Source organism: Heterodontus francisci, chromosome 21 (genome assembly GCF_036365525.1).
Source record: "Heterodontus francisci isolate sHetFra1 chromosome 21, sHetFra1.hap1, whole genome shotgun sequence".
Lineage (NCBI taxonomy): Eukaryota > Metazoa > Chordata > Chondrichthyes > Heterodontiformes > Heterodontidae > Heterodontus > Heterodontus francisci.
The window spans coordinates 4221380-4240782 of record NC_090391.1 but is presented as its reverse complement, the minus strand read 5'-3'; the positions used below and the strand labels follow the sequence as shown (position 1 = coordinate 4240782).

Sequence of the window (19403 nt, the reverse complement as noted above, 5' to 3'; positions counted from 1 at the left end):
TTCTGTGTTTTACAAATATATTGGCGGGCTTTTCAAATGTGAAAAATCTTTTGCAGTCTGACAATTTCGCGCCGTTATTTTCTGCCCTCATCTCCTTGGCGTCTCCGGATTGATGAATTCAGCAGCTCTCTGATTGGTCACATGAAGAGCACAATGACCCCTGTGCCCCCGACACCATTCCTCCCGAAGGTGTAAATGGGATTATTGTGGGTATTCTTCCTGAAAGTGTTTGTCAGATTATGGAAATGTCTGGAAGCGGGAAGACCGGTGGGAAAGCTCGGTCCAAGGCCAAGTCTCGCACCTCCCGGGCGGGACTGCAGTTCCCTGTGGGCCGTGTTCACAGGTTCCTTAAAAAGGGGAACTATGCTGAGCGTGTGGGTGCCGGAGCCCCGGTCGATCTGGCTGCTGTGCTCGAGTATCTGACAGCTGAAATCCTCGAGCTGGCCGGCAACGCGGCCCGGGAAAACAAGAAGACCCGCATCATTCCCAGACACCTCCAGCTGGCCGTCCGCAAATACGAGGAGCTCAGCAGGCTGCTGGGAGGGGTGAACATCGCTCAGGGCGGGGTGCTGCCTGATATCCAGGCCGTGCTTCTCCCCAAGAAAACCAGCGCTCCGAGTACCAAGAGCAAGTGATGCGGCCTGACTTAAATCTGCCAACACAAAGGCTCTTTTCAGAGCCACCCACTTTATCTGTGAAAGGGCTGCTTGCTGTCTGACAGGCGGCAATTTTATCAGAGGCCACTTGGCCCATCGTGTCGCTGCCGGCAGAAAAGCGATTCACCGATTCATCTCCCACCTTCCAGTCTTCAGTCCGTCGCCCTGAAGATTACAGCACTCGAGATGCATATCCAGGTTCCTTTTGAGTAAGTTGGGGGTCTCTGCCTCATCTACCCTTTCAGGCAGTGAGTTCCAGACTCCCATCACCCTCGAGAGGATAATAAAATTCTCGTTTTCCCTCTAATTTTTCTACCTATCACTTTAAACATATGCCCCATAGTCGCTGAGCTCTCTGCTAAGACTCTTCACCTCCACTCTCTCCTGGCCCGCCAAAATGTTGCACATTTCAATCAGATCTCCCCTCTGCCTTCTCCCTACTGGATTCGGGCATTTAACTGCTCGAATCTCGCGATATTTGTCAGGGATTTTAGCAAATCTACCGTTTACACAAACGAAAGCTTTTACACAACGATCGGCTCTCTAGTAAAATGATCTGCTCTAGACCAAAGTTCTCTGACAACAGGAGATCGCAGCTCGTTGTTTTGCCAAGTTTGCTGGCTCTTAAAAGAGCCGTTGTGTTATTTGATGCCAAACTCAGTTCCGGGCAGGGTGAGTTTAGGCGCGCTCCCCGCGCAAACGGCGGGCCAGCTGGATGTCTTTGGGCATGATGGTGACTCGCTTGGCGTGAATGACGCACAGGTTGGTGTCCTCAAAGAGCCCCATCAGGTAAGCCTTGCTGGCATCCTGCAGGGCCATGACGGCCGAGCTCTGGAAGCGCAGGTCTGTCTTGAAGTCCTACGCGATCTCTCGCACCAGGCGCTGGAAGGGCAGTTTGCGGATGAGCAGCTCGGTGGATTTCTGGTAGCGGCGGATCTCCCGCAGAGCCACAGTGCCGGGTCTGTAACGGTGAGGCTTCTTCACTCCGCCCGTGGCTGGAGCGCTCTTGCGGGCCGCTTTGGCAGCCAGCTGCTTGCGGGGAGCTTTCCCACCGGTCGATTTGCGCGCTGTCTGCTTGGTTCTGGCCATTATGGAAGAAGATCAGGAACAAAGACACTGTAAATGTTGAGGCTGCTCAGGGACTGTCTATTTAAGACAGTAGAGGGACCGCCCTAGTGTTGTGATTGGATGCAGCCCCGTCCATCAGTCAATTTGAAACCAGTTCCGGGAAGTCAAAGGGCGGCGGGAATTGCTGGGCCCTGATTGGTTGAACTGTAGCTGAAACTGAAATTGAATCAATTTCAAAAAGCCCGCCAATTTCAGATTAGTAAACAAGGCAAAGATGATAAAACACCGAATTTGGCGGGAAGAATTATAATATCTCACTCCTTGTAGCTTTATTTCTTTCTTCCATGATCCCCCTCTGTGTCTTACAACACAGTTTGAATAGTGTTCTCTGGCGGGAATAAAGCGCCAGTCATTACTTACTCTAACGGCAGTAAATCCCGCTTCGTGCCGGCAGTTCAGACCCTCACATATAAATTATCTAATGCAACCGTTTAATTCATGACGCGTTCGATAAATAATGAAGAGAAAAAGTCAGTGAAAATTCTGCGATCTGTAAATTTACTGAGAGAATGTAATGATGTATAATAGCAGTTGTTGAAAAAGATAAACAATATACAAATAACTGGATCTTATTAATTCAAGTTGCAAGGTCACTGCTCTCTCTGTGAGTCTTTGGGTGGCTCTTAGAAGAGCCTTTGTGTTTGGTGGATTTACTTAACCGCCAAATCCATGTAGAGTGTGGCCCTGGCGTTTCAGAGCGTACACCACATCCATGGCGGTGACCGTCTTGCGCTTGGCGTGCTCAGTGTCGGTGACTGCATCTCTGATCTCATTCTCCAGGAAAACCTTCAGCACCCCGCGGGTCTCCTCATAGATCAAACCCGAGATGCGCTTAACTCCACCACGGCGAGCCAGGCGGCAGATTGCTGGCTTGGTGATACCCTGGATGTTATCACGAAGCACTTTGCGGTGCTGCTTTGCTCCGCCTTTGCTCAGTCCTTTGCCTCCTTTACCTCTTCCAGACATGACGCTTCTTCACTCAAATCGTTGCTGAATGAGAAACGAGCTGTTTCTGCTGCCTTTTTTATACAGCCCGCCCGGACCTGACTGAAAAAGGGACAGAGAGCGAGACGCGGGGCGGGGAGGAAACTGAGTGACAGACAGAGCAGAGAAATGTCTTTCATCCTCCAGCTTCGCCACCCACTTGCTCGAACCGCCAATTCAAAAAAAACATTGCTCAACAACAGAGCTCAGCACAAAACTTCCATACTCGGCCTTTATAGTCAAAGATAACAGAAACCCGGAGCATTTAAATAAGGATCTATAACAATTAAAAGCTGATCAAATATCCGCCTAAGTACGGTGCTTCCGATCACAAGTTAACCCGTTTCCACACACCTTCCCTCCCAGACGGATTGATCAGTTTACTAACACCTTACCCCAGCTGAATTAGATAAACTCATGTATTGGGGTTTGAGTTGTGACGTGGGGTTTGTCGCCAGTATTCCTGTGTTACAGCCTCTCACCCTGAATTAGTGAATCGAGCATGAACTGAGACTGTTCTGAACAGATCCCCAGTTACAGTAAGGCCGGGACATCCCTCTGTTTTGTTGCAGAGAGTGGGGGAAGGGCTGAGTGTAGTGCATGCCAGCGAGTCACCAGGGATCCTGTATTTACTTCCCATCATTTCCAAGTGAAATGTGCACATGGCGGCAGGACAGGGATCATTTGATCGGGGGATCAGCTCTTTCCTGAGAGATGTGGGTGGCTCTGAAAAGAGCCTTTGGGTTCAGATGTCTACAAGTTTCCCGTGCAGTTTCACTTCTTTCCAGGGGCTGCTTTCTGAGCCTTTGCTGCTTTCGGCTTGGTCTTGCCCCTTGATGTTTGAACTTTCTGGAGCACCTTTCCGCCCGTGGCACTCTTGGGCTTTTTGGCCTTCTTCACAGGAGACTTTTTCGGAAGCGCTGCTTTCTTCCCTGGGGATTTCTTTGGCGTTGCCGCCTTCTTGCTGGTCACTTTCTTGCCTGCTGTTTTCTTCACTGCCGATTTCTTGGCTGCTACTTTCTTGACTGGTCACTTTCTTGCCTGCTGTTTTCTTCGCTGCCGATTTCTTGGCTGCTAGTTTCTTGACTGGTAATTTCTTGGCTGCTGATTTCTTTGCTGTCACTTTCTCACCAGCTGTTTTCTCCACTAAAGGTTTTTTGCCTGCTCCGAACTTCACTTTCTTTCCCACATTTCCCTTGGTTCCCTGCTTAGGGATTTTGAACGAGCCGGAGGCGCCCGTACCGCTGCTCTGCACCAGGGAGCCTTTGTTCACATTCCTCCTGATACTTTGCTTGATTTGGGTCCTGAACTTCCCCACATCGACCCCGCTCCGACCCAGAGCCTTCTTTATGACGGGCAGTGAGGTCCCCCCTGCGATCGGTGCAATCCGCCACAATCCTGAGGATCTGCTCGCTCACAGTGGGACCGGCTGACTTGTTCCGCGGAGCCGCTTTCTTCTTCTTGGGAGTCTTGACTTGAGCGGCGGCAGCTGGAGGAGCCGTTTCGGCGGCTGCTGTATCAGTCATGTCCGGGACTCTGCACAAATTCTGTCTGTCAGTCAGAACTGGGTCAGAACTGAAGCCGGTGGTGGCGGCACTGAGCAACTTAAAGGCAGTGAGCGGACGGGGGCGGAGACAACCTGCTGTCAACTCCCGGCTCCTGCTGCCTCTCTGTGTTTCTCTCTGGTCCTAAACTCTCCAATTCCACTGCAATTCGGGGACTGCAGAGTCCCAGACTAGATCCTTCCTGTCTCTGACATCAGAATGCTTGCTGTCGAAAAGTTTGGACTTGAATTAAAAACTCCATTTTTGACTGAAACCTGTTTTATTGCTGCACTGATGGCGCTCTCTCCCCCGAAAACTGACATGTTCTCGACTTTTCGACTGAAATCTTGAAATCAACAAAGAAACTGCACTGAATTCTCACTTTGGGGATGGGAAGGGGAGCAATGTACTTCTTTGACTGCAAAATCGTGTTACTTGACACAAGAGACACTCGAAAATCCGGCGATGTGTCCGGACCCACAAACACAGTGACATTAGACTAACTCGCCTGCACCTTTAATACACTCTCCCTTACACAATATTCACATCTACACACTCTCATGTTGAACTGTTCGCTAAATGTAGAGTTCCCAGGACAGTTTTTGATCTCCCTGCTGTGGTAAATAGACCCTTCAGCTCCACTCTATCCAGGCCCGTTAACATTTTGTACATTTCAATCAGATCTCCCGTCAGCCTTCTCTGTTCCAAGGAGAACAACCACAGTCTATCCAATCTTACCTCATAGCTGCATTTTTCAGTCCTGGCAACATCCTCGTAAATCTCCTCTGTACCCTCTCTCGTGCAATTACATCCTTTCTGTAATGAGGTGACCAGAACTGCACACAGTACTCAAGTTCTGGCCGAACCAATGATGATAAAGTTCCAGCATACCCTTCCTCCTCTTATATTCTATACCTCGGCTAATAAAGGAAAGGATTCCATATGTCGTCTTAACCACATTATCACCCTGCCCTGTTACCTTCAGGGATCTGTGAACATTTACTCCAAGGTCCCTCACCTCCTCTGCACTTCTCAGTATTTTCTCATTAATCCTGTATTCCTTTGCATTGTTTGACCTCCCCAAGTGCATCACATCACACTTCTCCAGGTTGAATTCTATATGCCACTTTTCTGCACTTTTGACCGGACCATAAACATCTTCCTCCAGCCCACAGCAATCCTCCTTTCTATCTACCACATGGCCAATGTTGGTGTCGTCTGTAAACTTCTTGATCGTGTTCCTCAACATTTATGCCCAAATTGTTCATGTAGATCATCAAAAAAACAGGGGACCCATTACTGTGCCCTGAGGAAAACCACTGGAAACAACCCTCCAGTCTCAAAAGCAGCCATCAACAATTACTCTTTGTTTCCTGCCACTGAGCCGATTTTACATCCACTTTGCTGCATTTCCCTGGATCTCATGAGATGCTATTTTTTAAAGATTCTGTATTTTGGGACCTTGTCAAAAGCCTTGCTAAAATTTATGTAGAATCCATCAACTGCACTACCCTCATCTATCATCCTTTTTAAAATTCAATTCAGTTGGTATGTGCCTTTCTAAGTGACAGTTTATCTTGTCTCTCAGAATACATTTCAATAATTTGACCACTACTGAGGTTAGACTGACTGGCCTGTAATTATTGAGTTTTCGGCTGAAATGTAAGATTCGTTTTATCTCGAAAGATCCGCCTGGGGAAACAGACGTTACAATCTCATCTCTCACTGATATAGTGCCAGAGAAAGACACATTATTAATCTCACAGACCGGGAAAGTGTCAGAGAGTGAGGCATACAATGTCCCAAATGTAACTTTCTCCGTCCTGTTGAACACTCTGTAATCTTTCAGCTCAAACCCTTCGCTCTGACTCTCAGTGACAGACAGTTTCAATCTGATTAAATTGATCTGTGACTGTAACTGTCATATATTAACTCCTGCCCCATTCCGGCAAATACATCGACTCCCTCGGAGGATCACTTTGAGAATTCGAGCTAATGAACAGCAAAGATAGTGCAGAGAATGATCTCAAGTTGAGCTTGGTAAAGGGGTAATCTCCCAGCTGGAAACCTTCTCTAATCTTGCCCATAGTCCCGGTTCCATTGCTCAAAATCAGATAAAACTGAACTGGAGAAAGTTCCGATTGATTTTTGTTTTTCAAACTATTGCTGATTGCGGCGCATGCGCGGTATTAACCCGCCCCCACCGCTGATTGTGAATGAGCGAATGTACGCATGCGCGCTCCACTCCTCCAGCAAATCTGTTGAACACCATCTACTCAGTGAGTGGAAAGAGTTTGTTTTTAAAGGAGTGAATGGAGATATTACGGCCTCGGGGGAAGGCAGCAAACAGCAATCTGCTTCCAGCAGCACATTGCTTTGGGACCCTGTCCGCAGTCTGGATCAGAGATCACCATTGACTCCGGGGCAAGTTCAGGGGGAGTCGCGGGCTGTTTGTGAGAGGCAATGTGGAGGATGAACTGCTCCCGGAACATGGAGTGAGCGGCGGAATGGAGAGGCCTTTCTCGGCCTGTGTGTGCACTAGGTAAGTGAGACAGAACGTGAATAAGCTGCTGTTGAAAATCTTTGCTGATCCTCGCCTCAGTTCTGTAATACATGTTGGTGGTTTAACTCCTGTTTCACGCTGTTTACTATGAGTGTACAGTGAATAGGGGAATCAAGATCTCTGGCGCACAGTTTCAGAATAAGAGATCCCTCATTTTAGACGGAGGGAAGGAGGAATTTCTTCTCTCAAAGTGTCATTAATCTTTGGAATTCTCTACCTCAAAGAGCAGTGGAGGCTGGGTTGTTAAATATATTCAAGGATCAGTTAAACTTTTGATCTCCATGGGAGTAATGTGTTCTGGGAGCAGGCAGGATAATGGAGCTGAATCCACGATCAGATCCGCCATAATCTTATTGAACGACGGATCAGACTCGAGAGACTGAATGGCCTACTCCTGCTCCTACTTCTTAGGTTCTTATGTTATAATGTCAGGTGGAAATAGAAACCTGATCTGCACAAACATCCCTCAGGTAATCCCAATCCTGGAGCAGTGCAGATGTTGGCTTGTTTCTGGATGTCACTAAATTGCTGTAAATCGGTCAAAACACCTGGTCAGCAGATGCTGAGATCTGCAGTGAAATCAGACATTGACATTCTTTGTATTTCTGGTGAGTATTTGTTGTTAGTCATAATGATTATTAATTGAAATGTTACATTAATCTCTTTAATGAAAGCAAAATACTGCGGATGCTGGAAATCTGAAATAAAAACAAGAAATGCTGGAACCACTCAGCAGGTCTGGCAGCATCTGTGGAAAGGAAGCAGAGTTATCGTTCCGGGTCAGTAATAATGATTATTAATTGAAATGTTACATTAATCTCTTAAGCTTCCACCTCAACTGATCTTCAGTTACAAGAGATATTGTTCTTCCTTTCTGCAGGCAAATACTTCAAGGGAACAGAATGAATGTGATGATTCCCAGGCACAAGGAAATGTGCAGTCAGCTCCTTACAACACAGAGTAGGTATGTTATCACTCCTGGAGGCCATCAGTTAATTCCAGAGTCACATGGAGCACAAGTAGTCAAACTCTCACTGATCCCAAGTTCAGAGACATATTTTCAATCCAGCAATCAAACAAAGCAGAAGAGACATACATTGCTTCTAATCCATTCCAATTCTGTACTGCTGAATGTTAGGTACATCAATCTCAATTCAAAAGCACACCCACGATCAGATTGAAAGGCACGATATCAATCTCACAAGAGAGACACATCCTGGATACAGGAAAATAGAGACTGAATCTCACCCTCACATACCTGAAACTGTGTCCAGTTCTGGTCACCTCATTACAGTAAGGATGCAATTGCACTAGAGAGGGTACTGAGGAGATTTCTGAGGATGTTGCCAGAACTGAAAAAATGCAGCTGTGAGGAAAGATTGGATAGGCTGGGAATATTCTCTTTGGAACAGTGAAGGCTGAGGGAAGAGCTGATTGAAATGTACAGAATTTTGAGGGACCTGGACAGAGTGGAGGTGAAGGGTCTGAACAGAGAGGTCATTGACGAGGGCCATAGATGCTTTGGATGCTTTGGAGAGGGTGCAGAGGAGGTTCACCAGGATGTTGCCTGGTATGGAGGGCGCTAGCTATGAAGAGAGGTTGAGTAGATTAGGATTATTTTCATTAGAAAGACGGAGGTTGAGGGGGGACCTGATTGAGGTGTACAAAATCATGAGAGGTATAGACAGGGTGGATAGCAAGAGGCGTTTTCCCAGAGTGGGGGATTCAATTACTAGAGGACACGAGTTCAAAGTGAAAGGGGAAAAGTTTAGGGGGGATATGCGTGGAAAGTTCTTTACGCAGAGGGTGGTGGGTGCGTGGAACGCGTTGCCAGCGGAGGTGGTAGATGCGGGCACGATGGCGTCTTTTAAGATGTATCTAGACAGATACATGAATGGGCAGGAAGAAAAGAGATACAGAACCTTAGAAAATAGGCAACATGTTTAGAGAGAGGATCTGGATCGGCGCAGGCTTGGAGGGCCGAAGGGCCTGTTCCTGTGCTGCAATTATCTTTGTTCTTTTGTTTTGATTGGTAGAAAAATTGCAGGGGAGATGAGGGAAAGAAAATCACCCAGAGGGTGTTGGGGGTCTGGAAGTCACTGCCTGAAAGGATAGTTGAGGCAGGAACCCTCAACTGGTTCAAAAGTACTCTGAATATGAACCTCAAGTGCCATAAGCTACAGGGTTCAGGAACAAATCCTGGAAGGTGGGATTAAGTGACCTCTTTCTGTGCCTTAAACTTTCTATGATTCTATGAAACTGATGATTTCAAAAAACATACCCATATACAGTAAACAGACAGACAGAGTAAAATTCACATTTACAAACTATTAAAGAGTTAAAGTAAAGATTAAAACCTCCAGCCACAGAAGGGAGACTGACAGCTACAGAGAAGAAAATAAAACCACTCACATGCAAGAGACTGTCAGATAGAGAATAACACCAGAGTCACCTAACTGAAACTGCAGTTACCACGTAAGACACATGGACACATACCAGAGACTAAGAGGGGCAAAGAAAAATCAATTCTCCAATAAGAGAAATTGAATGATAGGAATAACACACATACTTGTGTAGTAGACATTGATAGCTGCAGAAAAAAAGAAAATGTGCAAACACACCTATCAGGAACTGTAAGCTGCAGATTAAAACACACAGACCAAAAATCGAAAGGTTCAGAGAAAAGCCCCATATCACACACTAGAGTTTGAAAGATACAGAATTAACCCACAGTGTTATATCTTAACTTTACAGGTGCAGCTTAAAAGTGAGACATTCCAGAAACCAACTGGTGCAAAGTAAAACTCACTCAACTAACAGAAACTGACAGGTAAAGATCGAAAACCAGAATCATATACAGAAAATGGCAGGTATAGAATAAAACAACAGTCACATATTGGAAGTTGACGGGTGGGGGGGCGGGGCGAGGGATGGGGTGGGAAACACCTTCATGTTCCATAAACTGACAGGTACAAAGTAAAATAAACATTCATATACTATCAATGGACAGGTGCAGAATTAACATCTCATTCACTTAACAGAAGCTAAAAGGTGCTGCAGAAAGCACATAATCAAATTCCAAAGATTGAAAGATACAGCATAAACCCACATTCACATGCCAGAAACTGACAGGACCAGAACCCACATTCCATTCACAGAAACAGATAGAGACAGAACAAAGGCCACAATCACATACCAGAAACTGACAGGAACAGAACCCACATTCCACTCACAGAAACAGATAGAGACAGAACAAAGGCAACAATCACATACCAGATATTGACAGGAACAGAACCCATATTCCATTCACAGAAACAGATAGGGACAGAACAAAGGCAACAATCACATACCAGAAACTGACAGGGAAAGATAAAAACCTTCACACATTTCAGAAAATAACAGGTGTAGAATAACTGCCTCCCTCACATATGAGAAACTGACAGTGACAGATTGACACCCAGACTCGCATACTAGAAAATAACAGCTAAAGATTAAAATCTACATTGACATATCAGAAAATAGCAAATGCAGTCTAAAAGCCACACTCAACTACCAGAGAATGACAGACACAGAGTGAAATCCACAGTGAATTCCAAGAAATTTACTGTTAGAGAGTGAAAATCTCTCATCCATAACTGACAGGTACAAAGAAAACCCAACACTTGCACTTCACACACTGACAGATACAGAATAAAACACACACATAATTAAGAAGATTTATATACCAGATACTGACAGATACAGACTAAAACCCAATGTCACATCACATAAACTGACAGATACAGACTAAAACTCACACATAATTAAGAAGATTTATATACCAGATACTGACAGATACAAACTAAAACTCACACTCACATAACATAAACTGACAGATACAGACTAAAACTCACACATAATTAAGAAGATTTATATCCCAGATACTGACAGATACAGACTAAAACTCACACTCACATAACATAAACTGACAGATACAGAATAAATTCAGCAGTCACAGACCAGAGAATGAAATGTACAAAGTAAACCTCACAGATTAAAAATCACACCCATATTCTAGAGAATGTAGAGATGTGGTGTACAATCCAGACTCAAAAGCCAGACTGAAACACATACTTGTATACCAGAACATGACATAGACAGGTCAAAAACCAGACCTGCACATTAGAAATTTAAATGAACAGGTTAAAACTTAAATTTACAAACCAGACAATCAAAGATGAAGAGTAAACAGCACTCATATACAAGTGAGTGTTAGATTAACAGTCAAACCCACATTCACATGCAATAAACTGAGGGGCACAAGTTCAAGACACACAAACAAACATCAGAAACTGAAAGATACAGAATAAAACGTTTCTCACATAAAACAAAGTGACAGGTACAGATAAACCCACACTCAAAATCAGAAACTGACAGAGATAAACTATAGACGAGGGATAGAGAGATATCGAGTGAAACTTACACCCGTATCCAAGGAACTGAATAATACAGCAAAAGAAGTGAAAAAAAAAACACTCTCCCACTAGAAAATAAAACTGCACTAACATATAGAAACTGACAGGCATGAAGCAAACCAACTCACCCCCCGCCCAATACAGAAAACCACAACAGAGACTGAGCGACATGAAAGAAAAGCTACACACAAATACCAGAAAGTGACAATTACAGTTCCATACTGCAAAGTACAAAGGAAACAAGCTAAAAAACAACACTCACAATTCTGAGTTAGACTGATGTGGAGTAAAATCTAGATGCAAATACCAGAGATTGACTGGTACAGATATAAATCTCAATCACATAAGAAAGTGAGAGGTGCAGAGTACACTCCACAAACAGTGATCAGTATGTAACTGGTACAAAGTAAAATTCAAACAAACTTTTCAGAAACAGACAGGTAATGAGAAGAACAAGACACAAACACAAATACCAGAGTATGAGGGTTACAGAGTAAAACCCATGCTCGTTTTTCAGGATTGCCATGTACAGAATTAAAAACCTCTCATTCACATTAAAAACTTACAGACACAAAGGAAATCCCACACTCACACGTCAGAGACTGACAAATACTCAGAAAAAATACCTTAAAAACAGAGACTGACAGGAACAGAATTAAGCATGCCATCAAGATAAACAAATGGCAGATTCAGCATTAATCACAAATTCCCATTGCAGAGACTGACATGAACAGAGTTAAATAAATACCTATTGAGCAGAAATTAACAATCATCCTTTCAATGACCAGTCACAGAATAGAAACTGTCAGTTCAAGGCCGAAGCAGATTCACAGAACAAATTGAAATATACAATGTGAACCTAATACTCAGATACTAGAAGCTAATAGGTAAGCAGTAAAACTGATAATGACATACCAGACACACATAGACAGAGAAAAACAATATCACATCACAGAATCTGACAAGTACAGAATAAAATGTATAGTAGCATATCAGATATTGACAGGAAAAGCACTACCATAAAACAACAAGTACAGAATAATGGCCACATTGACAAGTGTGATATTGATAGGCACAGGGAAAACGTTACACTTATCAGAGACATGCAGAAACAGAATAAAACCCACATACACATAAAGTTACTCAGAGGTACATAGCAAAATCCACATTCACATGCCAGAAACAGACAGCGAAAGTAAAACATATCCTCACAAATCATGCACAGACAAATACAGAGTAATAGCGGCATTCACATTACAGAGACTGACAAATGCAGGGTGAAACCCACAATCAATTACCACAAACAAAAAGGTACAGAATAAAACAGGCATTTGCATTGCAGTAAATGACAACATGCTGGGTAAAATCCACATTCACACATCAGAAATGAAAGGATGAAGAGTGATCCCACATTCACTTGCCAGAATATAAAAGGTACAGTGTAAATGAAAGCAGAAAATGCTGGAAATACTCTGCAGGTCTGGCAGCACCTGTGGAGAGAGGGAGGCAGTTAACATTTCAGATCATTGATGAACGGCCATTGACCTGAAAGGTTAACTCTGTTTCTGTCTCCACAGTTGTTGGCAGGCCTGCTGAGTGTTTACAGCATTTTCTGTTTTTAATTTCCAGCATTCACAATATTTTGCTTTGTATTATGTGCTTTCTGCTATTCCAGAAATTGACAAGGACAAAACAATACTCATTATCACATAACAGATAGTGAGAGATTCAAACCAAAACCACTGTTCACTTCAGCAGAAACTGACAGGTACATGACAAAACCAACACTTACATGCCAGAAGCTGATAGATAAATAATAAAACCCATACTCACATCAGAAGTTGGCAGGTAGATTGAAGCACATGCTCATACATCGGATACTAACAGAAAAGAGTTAAAACCACACTCACATCAGATGTAGACAGGTACAGTGGAAAACCCACATCTGTTTATCAGTAATTGACAGATAAAGAGAAAAACCCACAGTCACAATCCACATTCTGAGATAAAGAATGAATCCCTCACCTCTCAAACCAAACAAAGAGGGACAGATAGTTGGACAGATCTAGATGTGTAAGAGTTCCTTCATTGTTCCTTAAATATAAACAAACAGATCCTGTCTTTCAGAGTGACAGATGGAGAATGACTTCCACACTCATACTGTACCAGTGATGAACAGACACAGAACGAATGTTATTCATATACACACCGTTATGATTATTTGTAGTGTATGTTTATGGGATGTGAGCATCTGTAGAAAGGAGAGTAGTTGTTGTCCATCTCTCATTGCCCTTTAGAAGATGGTGTCGAGCGGCCTTCTTGCTCCCAACAGTCTCTGTAGTGTAGGTACACCCAAATTGGTGTTAGGTAGGGAGTTGCAGAATTTGGACTGAGTGATGATGCAGGAATAGTGTTATATTTTCAAGTCAGGATGACATATGAACTGGAGATGAACTTGCAGGTTATAATGTCCGCATACGTTTGCTGCCCATGTTCTACTTGGTAGCAGATGTTTGAAAGGTTCTGTTCGCGGTGCTTCCTCAGGTTGATGCAGTACATCTTGTAGATGGTACACACTGTGCACTGTTGGTGGAGGGAGTAAAAAGCTAATCTGGTGAATGGTCAGCCAATCAAGCCTGCTGCTTTGTCCTGGATGGTATAGAGTTTCTTGAATGTTGTTTGGGGTGCACACATCCAGGCAAGTGGGCAGTAATACATCAGACTTCTGACTTGTGGCTTGTCAGTGGTCGAAAGTCTTTAAGGAGTTAGGACGTGAGTTACTAACCACAGAATCTCCAGCTTCTGACCAGCTCTTGAAGTCATAGTGGTAATATGGCAGGAAATGTATAAAGCCTGCAGTCATTCCCCATAAAGTAACATGCACAGAATAATGGACATATGAAACAAGATAGTGACAGGTCTAGGACAGAAGCAACAATCACTAATCATAGGCTTGTGCATACAGAATAAAATCCACAATCACATACCAGTAACTGAGAGATACATAGTAAAATCCACATTCATATGTCAGGAACAGAAAGGGAAAGTAAAACACTTGCTGACAAATCAGACACAGACAGACACAGAGTAATAGCAACATTCACATTCCAGAGACTGACAGATATCAAGTAAAAGCTCCGATCAATTCCAAGAAACAAAAAGGTACAGAATAAAATACATACTTGCTTTGTAGTAACTGACAGGTACAGAATAAAATCCACATTCACATATCAGAAACTGACAGGTGAAGAGTAAAAGACACAGTAACTGTCACAAACTGACAGATACAGGGTGAGCTCACATTCACTTGTCAGTATATAAAAGGTAAAGAATAAAAATCTTTCTTCCAGACCAGAAACTGACAGGCACAGAATAAAGGAGCGCCTTTCATTGCAGTAACTGACCAGAACAGAGGGAAATCCATATTCACATGTCAGAAACTGACAGGAACAGAAAGAACACACACTCACATCCCAGAAATTGGCACACAGAATAAAATTCACACGCGCATATCAGAAATTAACTTTCCAGATGAAAATCCACAACCATACAGCAGAGAGTGAGATGTACAATTAAACCCAGCTTCTGACACGTGAGGCTCACACACACCAAGGGAAAACAATGCTCATGTCACATACCAGAAACAGGCAGATGCAGATCACAACCCACACTCGGATTTCAGATACTGGCAGTGACAGTGTAAAATAACTCTTCATGATCACTGACAGGGATACAATACAGTCCACATTCATTCATCAGAAACTTACAGATCCAGATAATAAACAGTACTGACATAAAACAGATTGGCAGGAACAGGTTAAAACCCACCCTCATGTGTAGTCGTCTGATCGGTACAGAATGCAGTCGAGGCTTGCAAACCAGAGACTGACATGTCGAGTGAAAACAACACTGACACGTCATCAATTAACATGTGCAGTGTAAAGCTACACAAACATATTACTGACTAACAGGTACAGAGGCAAAATCAAACAACCTTCCATAACAGAAACTGACAGGTACAGATTAAACTCCAAATTCACATATCGGACACTAACAGATAAAGAGAAAGGCCCAGACTCCCATACGTTTAGCTTCAATAATTAATAAGTACATTATTTAGAAAGCCCGGTGGTGTAGGAACCCTCAGTCTCACTCTTTAACACCTCACACTGAAAATGGACAGTCCTCCTTTGTCTCCCACGAACAGGAACCAATTTATAATGTGTGACGTGTTTTTTTTACATTGATCAGAAATGTATCCGGTTACAGAATGCTGTGAATGAGGCTTTTTGCCTGCCGGTTACAGACTGTTTTAAAACAGGACAGAGAATGAATCCAAATAGATGCCGGATTGGAAAAGCGAATCTGGAACTTTTGAGAAAATGTGAAACAATACAATATAGGGGATATTTTTACATCCCTGTCGTAAGGCTATATGATCTGTTAACGTGATATCGAGTGAAGCCGCTCCTTGTTTTACAAATCTGTTGGCGGGCCTTTCAAATTTGAAAAAGAAAAGGTTTGGAGTCTGCCAATCCGGAGCGGTTATTTTCCGCCCTATTAAAGTGATGTCTCCGGATTGGTGAACTAAGCAACTATCTGATTGGTCACATGAACAACACAATGAGAAGCTGCACAGAGTGACCAATCACCAGTGTCCTCACGATCATTCATCCAGAAGGTATAGGTGGACGGATTTGATCATTCTTCCTGAACTGTTTTGAATTGTAGTTTTTATAGATTTTTATGAAGAATCTATTTTTTAGGGGGGAGGGGGATGTCTGGAAGAGGGAAAGTTTGGGTCAAGGCCAAGTCTCACTCCTCCCGGGCTGGACCGCAGTTCCCGGTGGGCCGTGTTCACTATATCCCGAGAATGGGGAACTATGCTGAGCGTAGGGGAGCCGGAGCCCTGGTTCTCTGGCTGCTGTGCTCGAGTATCTGACAGCTGAAATCCGCGAGCTGGCCGGTAACGCGGCCCCGGACAACAAGAAGACCCGCATCATGCCCAGACATCTCCAGCTGGCCCAAAGACTCTTTTCAGAGACACCCACTTTATCTGAGAAAGAGCTGGTGACTGTCTGAGAGACGGGATTTAGCCGCTTGCCTCTGGAGATATTTGTCCGGCATTTTAACAATTCTAGGGTTTCTGCACAAATAAAGCTTTTGTTGAGTCCTTCACGTGCAGGAAGTGTGTCCAGCTGCAGCTCTTGTTAGACCGCATGACGGCTCTCGAGCTGCGGATGGACTCACTTTGGAGCATGCGCGATGCTGAGGAGGTCGTGGATAGCACGTTTAGTGAATTGGTCACACCGCAGATTAGGATTGCTGAGGGAGAAAGGGAATGGGTGACCAAAAGGCAGAGAAAGAGCAGGAAGGCAGCGCAGGAGTCCCCTGCGGTCATCTCCCTCCAAAACAAGTATACCGTTTTGGATACTGTTGAGGGAGATGGCTCACCAGGGGAAGGCAGCAGTAGCCAGGTCCATGGCACCGTGGCTGGCTCTGCTGTTCAGAAGGGCGGGAAAAAGAGTGGAAGGGCTATAGTCGTAGGGGATTCGATTGTAAGGGGAGTAGATAGGCGGTTCTGTGGTCGAAAACGAGGCTCCCGAATGGTATGTTGCCTCCCAGGTGCACGGGTCAGGGACGTCTCAGATCGGCTGCAGAACATTCTAAACGGGGAGGGTGAACAGCCAGTTGTCATTGTGCACATAGGCACTAATGATATAGGTAAAAAACGGGATGAGGTCCTACAAGCAGAGTTTAGGGAGTTAGGAGCCAAGTTAAAAAGTAGGACCTCAGAGGTAGTAATCTCAGGATTACTACCAGTGCCACGTGATAGTCAGAGTAAAAATGAAAGGATAGTCAGGATGAATGCGTGGCTTGAGAGATGGTGCAGGAAGGAGAGGTTCAGATTTTTGGGACATTGGGACCGGTTCTGTGGGAGCTGGGACTATTATAAATTGGACGGTCTACACCTGGGCCGGACTGGAACCAATGTCCTTGGAGGTGCTTTTGCTAACGCTGTTGGGGAGGGTTTAAACTAATGTGGCAGGGGGATGGGAACCAATTGAGGTCAGTTGACAGTAAGGAGGTAGTAACAAAAGCCTGTAAGGAACTAGATAATGAAGTCAGTGTGACTAAGGGGAAGAGCAGGCAGGGAGCAGATGATGAATATAAAGGGACTGGTGGTCTGAGGTGCATTTGTTTTAATGCAAGAAGTGTAGTAGGTAAGGCAGATGAACTTAGGGCTTGGATTAGTACCTGGGAGTATGATGTTATTGCTATTACTGAGACTTGGTTGAGGGAAGGGCATGATTGGCAACTAAATATCCCAGGATATCGATGCTTCAGGCGGGATAGAGAGGGAGGTAAAAGGGGTGGAGGGGTTGCATTACTGGTCAAAGAGGATATCACAGCTGTGCTGAAGGAGGGCACTATGGAGGACTCGAGCAGTGAGGCAATATGGACAGAACTCAGAAATAGGAAGGGTGCGGTAACAATGTTGGGGCTGTACTACAGGCCTCCCAACAGCGAGCGTGAGATAGAGGTACAAATATGTAAACAGATTATGGAAAGATGTAGGAGCAACAGGGTGGTGGTGATAGGAGATTTTAATTTTCCCAACATTGACTGGGATTCGCTTAGTGTTAGAGGTCCAGATGGAGCAGAATTTGTAAGGAGCATCCAGGAGGGTTTTCTAGAGCAGTATATAAATAGGCCAACTCGGGAAGGGGCCATACTGGTCCTGGTGTTGGGGAATGAGCCCGGCCAGGTTGTTGAAGTTTCAGTAGGGGTCTACTTTGGGAATAGTGATCACAATTCCGTAAGCTTTAAAATACTCATGGACAAAGACGAGAGTGGTCCTAAAGGAAGAGTGCTAAATTGGGGGAAGGCCAACTATACCAAAATTCGGCAGGAGCTGGGAAATGTAGATTGGGAGCAGCTGTTTGAAGGTAAATCCACATGTGATATGTGGGAGGCTTTTAAAGAGAGGTTGATTAGCGTGCAGGAGAGACATGTTCCTGTGAAAATGAGGGATAGAAATGGCAAGATTAGGGAACCATGGATGACAGGTGAAATTGTGAGACTAGCTAAGAGGAAAAAGGAAGCATACATAAGGTCTAGGCGGCTGATGAAAGACGAAGCTTTGAAAGAATATCGGGAATGTAGGACCAATCTGAAACGAGGAATTAAGAGGGCTAAAAGGGGTCATGAAATATCTTTAGCAAACAGGGTTAAGGAAAATCCCAAAGCCTTTTATTCATATATAAGGAGAAAGAGGGTAACTAGAGAAAGGATTGGCCCACTAAAGGACAAAGGAGGAATGTTATGCTTGGACTCAGAGAAAATGGGTGAGATTCTAAACGAGTACTTTGCATCGGTATTCACCGAGGAGAGGGACATGACGGATGTTGAGGTTAGGAACAGATGTTTGATTACTCTAGGTCAAGTCGGCATAAGGAGGGAGGAAGTGTTGGATATTCTAAAGGGCATTAAGGTGGACAAGTCCCCAGGTCCGGATGGGATCTATCCCAGGTTACTGAGGGAAGCGAGAGTGGAAATAGCTGGGGCATTAATAGATATCTTTGCAGCATCCTTAAACACGGGTGAGGTCCCGGAGGACTGGAGAATTGCTAATGTTGTCCCCTTGTTTAAGAAGGGTAGCAGGGATAATCCAGGTAATTATAGACCGGTGAGCCTGACGTCAGTGGTAGGGAAGCTGCTGGAGAAGATACTGAGGGATAGGATCTATTCCCATTTGGAAGAAAATGGGCTCATCAGTGATAGGCAACATGGTTTTGTGCAGGGAAGGTCATGTCTTACCAACTTAATAGAATTCTTTGAGGAAGTGACAAAGTTGATTGATGAGGGAAGGGCTGTCGATGTCATATACATGGACTTCAGTAAGGCGTTTGATAAGGTTCCCCATGGCAGGCTGATGGAGAAAGTGAAGGCGCTTGGGGTCCAAGGTGTACTAGCGAGATGGATAAAGAACTGGCTGGGCAACAGGAGACAGAGAGTAGCAGTAGAAGGGAGTTTCTCAAAGTGGAGACGTGTGACCAGTGGTGTTCCACAG

At 44.4% G+C, this 19403-nt stretch overlaps 1 protein-coding gene across 1 annotated transcript; it reads left to right on the top strand.

The window, feature by feature from the left end:
• Window positions 1-245: 245 nt before the first annotated feature.
• LOC137381187 (histone H2A-like) lies at window positions 246-635 on the top strand. The gene has a single exon (XM_068053568.1). It carries the CDS (start codon window positions 246-248, stop codon window positions 633-635), a length of 390 nt encoding a protein of 129 aa, XP_067909669.1.
• Window positions 636-19403: the final 18768 nt, after the last annotated feature.

Excerpts from the sequence above, each read along its gene's own strand:
- LOC137381187 (XM_068053568.1), top strand. The coding sequence starts at position 246 with ATGTCTGGAAGCGGGAAGACCGGTGGGAAAGCTCGGTCCAAGGCCAAG.